Genomic DNA, 14,791 nt, shown 5'->3' with positions numbered 1-14,791 from the left:
CATCGCTGCTTTATACTGAGGACACATTATTGCCTCACACTTTTAGATTTTTCTCTTAAACATGCATGAGTTAAACATTTACAAAAACTCTGTCAAAAGCTTTGTTTCAGTTAAAATTGAAAATAGTTGAAAGTTGAAAATATGCCTGCACCTGCAGTACATAGATGTCTACGGCAACAAACAATTTTAGAGGAAATTAACCATTCATGTGATGGTGACTGGTTGAAAGGAGGATGTACGCTAAATCAACACTTCTCCTAGCTATAAGAATAAACTGAACCAGGGTTGATCAGTTAAAGAACGCTCTTTCAAATGTACAATATTTAACCAAAATGTGGACATGAATGTCCTTTGACTGTGGAAGTTGTTGTTCAGTTTGTCTGAAGTGCAAATGAAGTGACCCATCCCCAGGTGACTAAACATGGACGTGTGTGAGAGGAAAAAACTGCCCCAGCACAGGGAGGGACAGAAATGTGTGTCACTGTCAAGATACGAGGCGATGAGGGACTTACTAGGTCTGCATTTGTACCAGACAATGAGGTATTTACTGCTGCCAGGACACTGGTCTGTCCCAAACACGCGGCTGTTGACAAGGACTTGACAGCTCCTTCTGTCCTGGCACTCGTCCAGCATTTTCTAAAGAAGGAAAGAGTGACAGAGAGCGGGAGAAGACCAAAGAGAGGTTTAGAGGGAGAACAATAAGCCAACGATGGTGAGACCAGCAGCAGGCAAACCTAAAACCACTTCAAACACGCTGCTTATGGCCATGGGAATACGGAGGAGAGGAGCAGGTAAAGAGAAAGCTTCACTCTGCTCATTTCCTGGCATCCTTTTGCTTCTCTGGTTTCATCATCTTTAGTCGGCTCAAACCCAGGTGAGCACATTCCAGCACAATACCTTCTCCCGAACTGAAATCCCACTCGCTGGAGGAATGACTCAATGGATTCTGTTCAGAGCCTTCCCCGAAGGAGGCAGCAGGAACATTACTTGTTTTCACAGACCGTCCGTCTTGTGTATTTCTTTCAGAATATAGTTACGGTTTCCATAAATATGATACAAAGTTATTAAACAAATTAGCTGATTATTAGAAAATCTATACCAGCAATCACTTTTATCACCGATTAACTATCAAATAAAAATGCCAAATGTTCGTCATCTTTGAAACATGAGCAATTGGCTTGATTTCTTTCAAAAACATGGAAAGAAAGCACCATGCAAGGAAGAAGAAATGACCCAAAAATTTGCAAGAAATTACCAAAGAGAACAAGAAAATTACCTTAAATTAGTGAGAACAAAACAAAACAAAACAACAAAAAATGAAAAAGAAAGTTTTTTTTTAAAAAAAGGCAAACAAGACTTGGAGAAAAGTGCTCAAAAAAATTATAATAATTCTGTAAAATATGTGATTTTGATAATTTTATTTTTTTCCCCTAACTTTTTGAAAATAATTTTCTAAATCTATTAATTTCTTACAATTTGTGTAAAATTTCTTACCAAGTTGGTCATTGCCTTTTTTCCAGTGTTTTTGAAAGATTTGCTCAGGGTTTAAATGTTTTAACACTTGTGTTTGATAGAAACATTTTTTCCAGTTTTAAATCATTAATCAAATACCTTTTTAAAAACTGTTAGTCACGCACACACAAAAAAAATATTCTGAAGATGTCAGCTTTACATCTTGTTTTCTGGGAACTGGTAATGGTAACTTTTATTTATTAATTTATTTATTTATGGACATGGACAAAAAAAAGTTATCATTAGATTTATTATAAATAGATTGTTTCCCTATAAGCTTCACTTTCACTATGCAGCTCTCTCTGTCACCCGGTACGACCTCCCAGGAAAAATTTATGGCACAAAGGAAGTACATCAACCATCGACAAAAAAGTGGAATTCTACCCAGCAAAAGAAAAAGAGTCCCGTTACTAGACTCTGAGGAAAGTGGAAAGTAATCCGGTTGTCTTTGAAACAGCTGCGACAACAATAATACCACTTCTAAATGCTACCAGGTTAAAAGTAGAAAAGTTGCCGGGTTCTACTTTAGAGAGTGATGGAAATAACCATTAGATTGGGATGCCCTTGAAGTAAGCATTTTTATATGGAGACATTCATGTAATGCCAACAAACCAGGGGTCATGAACAGGTGGTACAATGGGATTCTTCAGGGTTGTACTAATGTGGGTGGCGCAGCAGTCAGTCATTCTCTCACTTCAGCACAATGCACTCTCTGTGTCTGTGCATTCATGGCTGTCCTGTCTATTATAGAAACGGATGGTGTTCGACGCTAGAAGGCAGGGGGACTAAGAATAAACCAAACAACCGAATGAATGCTGAACAGGATGTGTTTGTTTGTGTGTGTTTGTATTGGTGCTGCAAAGCAGGGGTTCCAGTCCAGCCGCATCCCAATTTAGGAGAGGATGCTAAGGCAAAGACCCCATGAAATCGCTTTGTGTCATGGGAACAAGCATGCTTCCTCTTTAGAGAGTGTAATTTGCCGGAAAACGTCCTCACAAAGCATTACATAATCTGTGGTCCTCCAAAATATAACCCTTGGCCAATTTGACCATTTTACAGGACAATTTCTCCCAGAAGGACCCGCAGCCCACCAGTGAGGGTATGTAGAATGGACTAATGGAGGGCAGAAAGCCAAAAAAAGAGGTACGATCCAGGTCTAGGGTGCATGAAAGACACTGGGGACAAATTTAGAGACGTACTGAATGAATTTGGACTACACTCTCAGAAAACAATCTCAGGAATATGTGAGCTTTGTTATTTACCTGTAGTGCAGTGGACACAGAACAATATCGGTCATCCTCCCGAGTGTTATGAGAACTGAGGAGGGCCTGGTAGGTTTGAGGACATTGTTGAGGGTCAGAGGCGCCTCTCCTTCCGTAGAAAGCTGATTGGACAGTGATAGTGGTTCGGGGCGGGCAACGAACTGACAGGAAGTCTCCGTCACAGGCCTGCTCGGTGTAGTTCCTCAACACTTTGGACAGGTAGCCTATGAGAGAAAAGAAAACACCAAATCAGCTGTAGCCTTAGACACTTTGACCATCACTGCATGCACTGCATGGATTTCTGGCAGCCTAACTGCATAATTTAGAATAAGCTGCAGAATAAACACTTCTCGCTTTCATGTTGCTTTCCAGTACAGGCAGCTGCAAACCCAGAGGCAGCTGCCTGGAGGAAGAAAGCTTTTCCCTGTCAAGCTTTGAGATAACGTCATCTTCTGCCATCTGCTTAGAAGTGGTATTTAAACCTCACAGCAGCTTAATACTAAACAGTCTTAGGCTTTTGTTTTATATCTAGTGTTGGTAAAAAAAATATTGGTCTACATTAGCAATCCATTGTAAGCGTAGTTAGCATACATTAGCTCTAAGGGCTAACTTGGCTTGTTTACTACATTAAATGAACGTGTAGCTGTCGCCCTGACGGTTCACGCTAATAAAGTTTTGCTTTAAGTCTGTATTTCCGAAAGTATATTGAGAAAGCCAACAAGAGTTAAACTTAAGTAAATGTCTCTCAAAAATGTTTTTTTTTTTTTTTTTGAAAACACGATCGATAATGTGTTGCAACAAATATGTGAGGAGGTTGGCCTTCCAGGTGTGTAACCAATTTTGTGAAATACTTTAGTTAAAGACAAACAATTCACTATGCATTCATTCTGTGTTTTACACAGCTAGCATGCTACAAATGTAAGCTAGCGAAACATGCCATCAAACTTTTTACTTAAACAGCCAAATTAGCTGTATCATCAATCTGTTAGCTAATTCAATGTTATGCTCACTTCCTGTGACAGTGCACAATCTGCCACAAAGGTTTAGGTTTGTTTTTGTTTTGTTCTTAATGTAATCGCAACTGCACCCAAAAAGAAAAAAGTTCCTAAGTCGGCTACAGCCCTAGTTGGCAGCATGCTACAGTTTCTTGTGATCTCTTGTTCAATAATGGAGTGAATCCATGGACATTTGATTGTGCTGCATATCAGCAAGCCCTAACAGATCACCGCTTTCATCCAAAATATGCCCCAAGGCCTAAAATACCGCAATAACATAGAGAGGGTAAAGCTATAGCATATTTAGCTGTTAGCTTCGGCCCTCAAGTCATGGCTGTAGAACACTCTCTTATCTGTTTGATATTAAAAATACCTGCCGAGGATGATTTTCAAAGCCTGACATTATTACATTTTTTTCTACCAGAGGACAGTGCATACATGCCTACTTACAGGACTTTTCCCACAGATTTGAACCAGAGTTACGAGAACATGTGAGGCATTGCTAACTCTGAAAAATGCTACATGTTATTTCATTGCAGGTAACAATGCTTACGTGCACCACACAACCAGCTGGTATCAAGACTGTAAACAGAGACATTACATAAACCACTGAATGGAACAAGAACCACGTGAACTTTTCTTTAACCTTGGAGGCTGCTTCAAATCAAATAAAAGCTCTCATTCTTTCAAAACACTGACGTCTCTCTGCTTTCCCATTAAGAGTCTTTGAGAGCTGCCAGTCAGCCTGTCAGTCACACAGGAGAGCTGAAGCCATCACAAAGCCACCATTAACATTCCAGTCTGTGGGAAGGAGAGCACAGATAAAGGAGAGAGCTGATCCCTCGGCCACTGTCATGTCTTTCTGGACTTATCTGGAACATTTATGTGCCGGCCACTGCAGAGGAGGAACAAACAACCTGCTTTAAGTCTCAAATTTCTCTATTTAGTTATCACATCAAAATTAAACTCAAACTGAGACAAATTAGTTACATTATTTGGGAGAAAATTGAATCAATCTCACTTGTTTACCAACTGAAAACAACTTCCAAAGTGAGCTCAAGCTTTCTTCTAAGTGCTCTGCAAACACATTTACTGATTAGTCAACACACACACACACACACTCACTACGTGGACACACTGTGATTCAATTACCTATATTTGGTTAGTGTTTGGTAGGGATGAGGAAATAACAGCGTTCTCTAACACACACACACACACACACACGTCAGCACACATCCACGTACACACTTGGATAAACACAAAACACACACATTGTCCCCTTATCACCATGGCCACAGTTAAAAGAAGGAAGGGAAACGAGAGACATTCTCAGGCTTTGAAAGGTCAGCCTCTCTAAATAGAGATGGTTATTAAACCACCATTGCTCACAGTAACAGGTCTCCACCTGTGGCTGGGTTGCAAAATGGAGAACAGGTGCACATGCAATCCTATTTTTAAGTTTTTTTTTGAGGTTATCTGCATGCCTCATACCAATTTTTTGGGATGTGAACTGGAAACAGCAGCTGTTTTTAAATTACAACTAAAATTCATATACAGAAATGTCCAAAACTTTTGATTCAGCAGCTACAAAAGCTTGGTTTGGTACAGACAGATGGCTAAGGTGACTATTCTTTATTATAAATGCTCTTTCATTCTTGGCAAATAAAGCTATTGTCCATGGAGAATAAAACGCTGCATAGTGGTTGAACCAAAAAGACAACTGAAAGGACAGAGAGGGACAAAGATACCTCTGAGCAACAACTTAGTAAGGAGAGAAGAAATCAGCAGTCAGGGGTTAAAGAAATTGGAAGCTTAGCAACAAATGTATACAGATTCATACTGGAATAAACTCCCATTTGAATGATAAGTGCACAAACTTAGGTGGTGTGCGTTATTCTAAACTATCACTATCTAAACTATTGCTTTTGTCATCTAGATATTTATTCATCCAAGTAAGGAAATATGCATTTAACTGCAGCAAAGGTCATAGAAATCTCTGAACCCTGACTTAAGTTACATAAACATGTAGGTGGTTGTATTGACTGATGAAATATTTTTGTGTTTGTGACCCACTTGCACTTTTGGAGTCACTATTGAAATTTTGATTCTTTCTCTTTTTGTGGGCTTTAACACGTTTCTCCTCCTCCTACGGTGATCTCCCGCTTACACCCAGGTCTGCCTCGCCTGCCACATTCCACACAGGGTGAGAGGGAACTTGGCATTCCCCCTGGCAGCGAGACCACACACACACACAGAGAGAGAGAAAACGTCAACACAAACAACGTGATAGAAACAAGCCTCTCTTCTTGGCTCTTGAGGCCAGGGTGTGTGTGGTGTGCTGGTGTAACAGTATCACATTATTAAGGCCGATTCTTGGCAAAGCGCCAGTGCCATGAGAGACCACGAGTTTGTGCGGCCCTCAAGCTAACCATGCCCCGGGTACAGCGGCGTAACCATGGAAACGACCGAGGTTATGAAGAGGGTGAAACGGAGAGGGCTGAAGATGGATGATTGAATTTGCGCAGGCCACTTGGAGGAGGAGTTTCTCTGCAGGGGGATCACTGAGCGCCATAAATACACCAATACGCCGTCCTCCACCCTACAGAGTGGGACTCTGGGTAAAAGCAAACAGATTATATCACACAAACCCTCAGGTGCTTTCGAAAGAATCCATTTCTCTTTTTCACCATCCCACCCTCCTCCCTCTCTCTCTCTCTCTCTCTCTCTCTCTCTCTCTCTCTCTTCCTTCTTCGGGAGCGTCACTATTGTTCCCTTCACGCTACCTGTTGACTGAAGCCTCCTTTCAAACCCAACAAATCAGGCGGGGTTAAGGCACCTGTGTAAACCGCCCAGCCAATGACAGGTGTCCCTCAGAGGCAGAAGGCCGAACAATGCCGAAGGAACACCCAGGCGTCTCTCCTCCTCGGTTTCTTTTCATGTGGGTCCAGACTCTTTCCTTAACTAGCTCTCTGCCCTTTCCCTTGACAAAAGCGCCGCACTATTATGTCTGCTGGTTTGTTTATTCGGTCATTAAAAGACAGGAGGTTGCGGTTGCGATGCTGGTCTTGCACAAACAGGTCGCTCTTGTCATGAACTGGATTGAAAGGTGTGCAAGGTCCATTTAATCTCTCCACAAGCAGCATAGGGATTTGTTATAAACATAGACAACAGCACCTGTCTTTTGTATCTATCGCCTGAACACAGATGGGATTTTGTCATATGATGCGACTTAATCAGTAGGTGAGAATGTCCACGTTTCAGCCAATTTTAAAGCCAGAAATCAGAGTCCCTTGTGATTGTTAACTCATTTGTGGTCATGTGATGACCCTAAAGTATGACCCTGTGATGGAGGAGGTCAGGTATGATGGAGATTAGTGACGGGCCACTGTGTTGTGTCAACATGACACAGAAAGAGGCCTGTTGGAGAAGGCTTTCCTCCCTTGGAATCACTGATTAGTCAAAACCGGGTGCAGGTCACATACCAATGCTAATTTACAGCCGAGCGAGGGTAAATATGCTTCTTCATTTCTTTTCTCTAAAGCAGGCACGTCACCATAGCAGAATTTTAATAAGATAAGAGTACTCGTGAAATTCCATGATTCTTAATTCCCAGTTTAATACCATGGTTAAAAACACAAACAAAACAATAAATCCCATGTACTGAAACAAAAACTCCTTTATTTAAAACTTTAAAAACAAATTGAATTTAAATTTTACTGCTAATCACTGATGACTTGCCTCTAATACAAAGTCTGAGGGTTCATGATATTTTATTGACGACTAACATATAGCCTACAGAATATTTATATATTTCTCCTCCATGGTTGTTGTTCAGCACCTGTACATGTAACATGTGATAGCTGGTCTTTGTGGACGGCTATTTGTCCCGCCCCTCCTCCACTGTGATGTGACGGCTGGGTAAAAAGTAGAGGTGTAGCGATGCATCGGTTAGGATGGATAAATGAATTTAATGATCAATGATCCAATGCATTTGATGCAAAGAGAAAACAACAATACATATCGTCATCTTTAAGATATGCCTTTATTTTGAAATTCCTATGGCACATCTGCTTCACCTGCACCTCCTTCCTAAACATTCAAACAGTGCTAGCCGCCTAGCACCAAGCAGATAATGGTAGGCAGATATTTACTGATATCATCTCATTTCAATCAAAGGCCCCTGAATAGAATCAAAATGAATTTGGGACATCAGCATCGTATTGTCCAAAGAATCGATATAACACTGTATCGTGATGGAACTTTTGATATACACCTTCAGTAAAAAATGACACTGACAAGCAAAGGGTGAGCCTCATCCCACTGTGTTTGTAGCACAGTGTTAATAAGTGGTGCTGTAATATCATAAAAATTTAAAAAATTCACCTGGCTCAGGAAAAAAATGTTTTTTTACCAAACAAGTTGAGACACAGTTGTCTCTGCCGCTGCACTTGTCATAATTTGACACTGTCAGACGTACATGCTGCCCAGTCAGGCCCTGAAGAACACAGACCAAGGGTAGTAGAAAAAAAATGAATACCATCACTTTTTCAGAATTTTGGCATCAACTTGGTACCGAAGTAAAGGTTCTCGTGACTCTGACATATTTATTCTCTAAAATGAAGTGCTCTCTCCCAGCTGGAGCTTCCACTATAAAACCTAACACTCAGGGTTTTCCCCTGCTTTTGAAAGATACCGCCTTCTCCTATTGGCCGAGCCTGGAGAATGAACAATGCACTGCAGCATGAAGTATTACTGACGTGTTGTAATAGTGCAGGCTTAATACTTCTTACTACTCACTCACTTCAATGTTGCTTGTGAAGTAATGTTTGTAAAGCCTCTTGTGTTGGGCAAGAAAGTATAATATTGCAGAATATTAGAAGATTACAGCTTAACTTAATGGCTCAAAAGTGCCTGTTTAGTTTAGAGCCTGTACGATAAACAGGAGCCGCTTTAAATAGATTGTGTATGTAAAATAAAAATATATCTGTAACAACACCTCAAGACACATTCCATTGAAAGTAAGAAACCAAGACGTTCATGAAAGCGACAAAATCAAAGGCTGTATTGCGTTTCATCTTGGTACATTAGGTATTTAGGCATTTACAGCTTCAAGACTTTATTGGTGTTATTTTAAGCAAATTATAGCCATCAAACCATCAAATGTTCAAAGATGCAGAGCTGCAGGCCTGCTGCTGGAAGACGAAATTCCCTTTAAGTGGTGATTACTGGGAAGAGCAGAGGTTTCCCTCAAAAGAGCTGGCCGCGCTCTGGCAACACTCTAGAGGAGGTTGGTGGAGATGAAGAGGGGAAGGAGAGGGCGTCGAAAAGTAGAGAACACGAAGAGTGATGGAGACAACAAGTGGTAAAGACATCCTGAATCCAAACAGACACAGGAGGTCGAGAGAGTGATGGTTTTAACTGGACAAGAGAAGGAAAAGACAGCAGTAACAGCAACACCAGTCATGAGAAAAAAATAGCTAAGAGAACTTTTAAAAACAAAGTTGCTGCTTACAGGATGTGGCAGCATAGGTCGAAAGGCCAGAGCTGGTGGCTTTAGGCCTTATAGTAATTACTTTTCTCCACAGACCACAGAGGCGGCACAAGGAACAGAGCACGGCATGCTGTTTAGATAAAACACCAACCGGCTCTAAATCATATGTGGTCAAAACTCTGCATTCACCTTTTCAGACGTCAACTTTAGCCGAGTACATGATATCTGAAAGGGACAGGTTAACGAGGTGTGCCGACGTGAAATGAAATATCAAACATGAGAAGGAGCTAAAGTTCACATGGCACAAAGGATGCACCGCTGCACAATGGACATGATGTCAAAGGAAAGCTAGCAACTGCTGCTGTAAAGATGCCAGTCCTCTCTGCTAAGCCATTCAGATTTGGGTTTAAAAAAATGCATTCCTAAAATACATTGCATTCCTCTGCTTATAATACATTAGTCTTGGTACTATAGTCACGTTTTGGATTAACCTACTTTCTGTTAATCACACTATGGGGCAGGAAAAGACCACAGAAATATTTTGATCAAACCTAGCAGTTAAATTTGAGTCGGAGCAGGATCACCTTTTGAGAGTATTGTAAATGGGTAGCTCATTCAAAGTGTTGCAGTGAGTGTTGAGTAAAACCATTTCTGCAGCGCATTAATTCAAACACATGCACCAGCTTGCCATTTTGGTTTGCCGTTTGCATATATTTGATGGATTGTTATGATCTGAAGGTTTGAGGGTCTGTCATTCTGTCACATCAGCAAATATATGAAGCTTCTACACATGATGCAGTGTTTTTGCCTGTGCTGTTCTCACTATGCTGGGCTCAGGTGGAAAAAGGTGATTTTATTTATATGCAACACTTGAATCAAAATACAGTGATAGCTGGTGGTTTGTAGGGTCACTGCTGATCAAAAAGGAGGTTGATGATAGCAGTGAGAGTGGATCAAATCAATTAAGTTATGGCAGATATGGACCGCACAATCAAAACAATGAGCTGAAAGATGATAATACGCTTTGTAGAGCAGCCCAGTTGCCAGAATAAAATGTTGGTTTGTACATTTTTTGCAAACCACAGATGTTACATTTATATGTTTTATATGTACGAGGAGGAAAAGGGGATGGTAGATGGCGCGACAATGAGGCAAAATGACTACCAAGCATTAGACCAGTGTTTGAGACCAACGAAAGCAGCTATTTTTAATGATCAGGACATTTCATCAGGGCATTTCTTAAAGAGAGTTTGGGACATTTCCTGCTACATTTCTAGCAATGGAAGCAGGTATTTTTAATAAGAGTCAAAAAGTTTTCAGCAACATCTGTAGTGACAAATGGGGGAAAGGGGATGTTTTTAATGACAATTAGGGACATTTCCAGCTGCATGTCAAGTAAGAAAAGAAGGAAATTTTAATGAGAGTTCTGCACATTTCCAGTCATGTTGAGGGACACTTCCAGCCGGGTGTGCAGCAACAAAAGTGGTTATTTTTAAAGAGAGTCCAGGACATTTCTAGCCTGGTTTGTAGAAACCAAAGTGGGTATTTTAAACCAAACATGTTTTTCTAATGCTGACCAAATAGTTTTGGTGCTTAAACCCAACCACAGTATTGCTGCAACACAAAATTGTATTACATCAGTGGTTCGCAGAAACCTACATTTCCATCATTTATTTTGGCAATTGCATTGAGAAGAGCTGAAGGAAACTGTACAGTTAGGTAATAATCCCTTGCAGCTTTGTCAGTATGAGTGCCTCCTGTTAAATCTGCACACAGTCATTTGATCCACATGATTATTAACCCTAGCCACTTTAAGGTTTGAAACCAAATCAGGGGATTTAAACCTTCTACTGAAAACTGTGAAAACCATCACACAGTTCAAAAAAGATTCATGATAAACCTTATAAGGAACAAAATTTTAAAAGGCCACATTTATGTTTATAAAGTAGCTGATTGGTTACTTTATGCTCTTTTTTGGGGGTCAGAGGCAGCATGCTGGTCTGCAGTACAAGTGGAAAAGAGTGTGCAAGAAGTCGCGGCTGTATTGTAGTGACAGCATTAATGGGTGGCACGTGATGGCTGTTAAACTGAGAGAGGTGCAGGATTCCTAGAATAGTTACTGAACATGTTAACATACACAGACACACTGTACACACACTTACAGAGTGGGTGGGGGGCTGTCAGCTGAGGGGGCTTACTCACATGAGGTTGGTCCCCTGGTTTTAACCCGAGCATTGGTTTTGTGCTTTGACTTCACACTAAACAACACTGCTCCAGGATGTCCTCCTCCCTCTCCGCGGGATATAAACCCAGCATGTGTTTCACACTCTGCTATCAGACTTCACTTAAGACTGATCAAACAACAGATAATGAAATTGGGAAGAGAGGAAAGTAAAACCTAACAGAGAGGAACGACACGATGGAGGATGTGTAAACTGAGGAAAACAGAAAATATGACAGTTCTCCTACAGTAACATTTATTTGCTTTGGACATTCCTCTGTGTTTCTTTCAACCAATAAACTGACAGTGGCAAACCATGTGCATACACATGGGCCATCCGGGTGCATGCAACATTAACCCTTTTAAAACCTGAACACGTTGGCTTGACTCAAAAATTCGTGAAGAAGGCAATAAGCAACAAAGGAAAAACTGACCCAAAAATGAGAAAGAGATAAGTAAAAAAATTACCTGATTTCTTTTTAATTTAGAAAAAGAAAGGTAAAAAATACAAACCTGGAAATAACCAGAAAAAAAATATAATTCTGTACCATAATTTTTTTTTTTTATAATTTTTTTTATAATTTTTTTTTTTTTTTCCTAGCTTTTTTAAAAATCATTTTCCAAATTAAGTAATGCAATTTGTGGAATATTTCCTACCATGTCGCTCCTTGCCTTTTTTCTCTCATGTTTTTGAAAGTAATCGCACCAATATGAAAGGCATCTGAAAGCAGCACAAGGAAAGTGACGTCACTCCAGGTTTCAAAGGGTTAAGATTCTACAATCATTCTCACCTTTTTCAGTCTGTCATCAGCAGGGTCAGCCAAGAAAAACAAAACTTTTGTATGTTTAGATTTGGTTCACTAAAATTATGTGGTTTGGCAGGCAAGAATGAGGGTCTGCATGTTTATGCCTTTTTGTTTTTTTAAAACACCGCGGATTCGCCGCATGGTATTTATCAATACTCACACGACAATTTCCTTCATTTGAGCAGCAGAGTTGCTAACACCCCGCCACCCGCCTCCCCCAACAGACAGAGCACAGAGCCCGAGCAGCTGAAGTCATTAAAACCAGAGACACAAACACTCTGCCAGCCCGGTCCTCTCCTCCTCTCCTGCTTGTCTTTCTAACACCTACACACACAAACACACATTATGCATATACACATAAACCCAAAGAGGCATGCAGGGGCACACAAACGTCAACCTGCTGGATAAAATCAACAAAGTTACACACCCACCCCTGGCTCTGGCCTTACTGAACACGGCTTATTTATTTATTTGCTTACACCATGAAGTATGAATCCAACAGCAGCGGCCTCCAAGGCTCATAATGGGCTGTGTGTTATAGCCAATGAACCTTAAAAGGATGAAACTGTAAAAACTGTTTTAATTACACCAAACGCAAAGCACATCTTAAGACTGAAAAGAGAGATAAAGACCAGACAGAGGATGCAACAAGTATTTCACACTGAAGCATTTTATATGAATGTAATGAATAGTAGAAATTCTTGGGAGAACCAACATATAGTGTTTTAGTTAAGTGTTGGTCCATTCAGGATGGCTCCACTGCTCTTTGGCATAGATTTACTTGCAGGATCAGCGACATTGTTCCATATTATTTTCCCTTATTTGGTGTTTGACGATGGTGGTGGAGAGCGCTGTCCCACATATTGGTCCAAAACTGTTCAACAGGCCATAGCAGATGATTCACGTTACTTTCAGCAAAACATGTAGTTGCCGCTCGTTTGTGATGCTAATTCACTTCGTTAAAGTTGTGTTTTTTTTGTTTTTTTACAGTAAATTCTTACCCATCTGCATATAGAATTTAAACCAGTTGGATAGAGGTAAAAAGCTACATCCCTTTGAGACTGATGCAGGGACACAGAATGAACTATAGCTGCGTAATGGCAAAAGTCTGGTGACACCGTATGTATCATGATACAGGGGTTTTTAAATCAAGCATTTTTTTTCATCTCTGTTTTCATTATGGTCTCCACTTTTACATGGTCTTTGCCAATATTTTATTGTATAGGTTGTACTGGATTACTGTATTGTTATACTGTAAGTTATTTTAAAGATAGCATGAGGTTTGCTTCAGCTTTTTTCCAGCAGCATGTTGGAGTTTTATCTGCTAGGCAAAATGACAAGAGAAGGGGATTAAATATAGAAGACAGGAGGGATGTCACATGCTAAGTCAGACACACATCAGGCGGGATGAGGAGAACATGAACACAACACGCTCCTCTTGCTTGTTCACAGCCACACACGAGCAAACAGATCCACACTGAACGGTCTGGCTTAAATGAAACTACAAGAGAAGCTCAGGCTGACAGCCAAAGGCTGATAAAGCTGTGTTAATAAGCAGGCCACGGTTGATATTTCAGGGTAGTGACCTTTGCTAACTCCTACAGACAATGCGGGACGTCCACCTGTGGGCCTGTTGTCTAAGCTCCTCCTGAGGGAGTGCTGTGTATTAAACATCTGCCGGGCTCAGTGATGGCCTCACCGTTGGAAATTGGCCGCTAAGTCCACCCTAGGGAGTCCCCAAAAACCAAACACTGGTCCCACCCAAGCCCTCCCATGACCTCTGTTAGCACGTGCCTTTCCTTACGACCTCTGGGGGTCAAAGGGCACCAGGCAAGAGGACGCATGTGTGTCTCTTATCATTAATGGGATGGGATGTGGGGGCGAGGGCTGAAAGAGTGAGGGGCACAGAGGTTCTGAGAACACCCCTCCCCCCCCGATGTTTAGAAGCATGTCCAGACGCCCACAGAGACGCATAGAGAAAGACAGAGTGAGAGACACAGAGATGGAGAGAAAGAGTCAGAGGAAGAGACATTCATCATTTTAATGGTCATTTTTATGACCTGGGAGAACTGGGTGGCAGCCAGACTGCCCCATCACTGACCAGAGACCAGCAGACATCAGACAGATGCATCAGTGTGTGAGCTTTATTGTCTTTATTAAGCGAACGCCAGATGTATCTGTCCTCACCACAGCCAATTGGATTGATTGTTGGGAGGGGCACAGGTGGCCTAAGGCTTAGAGAAGTGAGCTTGTGACAGAATGGCCAAATTATCTCCTTTCCCTGCACCTCAGTCAAAGACACGTCAAAGAACCGACCAAAATGTTGATACAGTTAGAAAACTCTGATCTTTGAGGCAGCTGATTCTGCTGGAAAACATATTGCCTCTTTAGAAACACATAGATGAATGTTGACTTCCCCATGAAATGAAAAATCCATTTTTTCAGTTTCAATCCTGCGCCCCTGTGGTAATTAATAATTTATCTCTCCAAATATATGTCAGAAA

At 41.0% G+C, this 14,791-nt stretch overlaps 1 protein-coding gene across 1 annotated transcript in view; it reads right to left on the bottom strand.

The window, feature by feature from the left end:
* The window catches only part of LOC121955740 (protein eva-1 homolog C), a 91,388-nt gene that overhangs the window by 63,127 nt on the left and 13,470 nt on the right, over positions 1-14,791 (bottom strand). Inside the window, exons 2-3 of the mRNA XM_042503809.1 lie at positions 2,775-2,998; positions 513-636 (exon numbers count right to left, since the gene is read on the bottom strand). Of these exons, the coding sequence (XP_042359743.1) occupies positions 513-636; positions 2,775-2,998 (348 nt within the window). The remainder of the gene's footprint in view (positions 1-512; positions 637-2,774; positions 2,999-14,791) is intronic.

The sequence above is a fragment of the Plectropomus leopardus genome, chromosome 16 (assembly GCF_008729295.1).
Source record: "Plectropomus leopardus isolate mb chromosome 16, YSFRI_Pleo_2.0, whole genome shotgun sequence".
Lineage (NCBI taxonomy): Eukaryota > Metazoa > Chordata > Actinopteri > Perciformes > Serranidae > Plectropomus > Plectropomus leopardus.
Note: the sequence above shows the minus strand (reverse complement) of the source record. Positions and strands in the feature narration are given on the sequence as shown.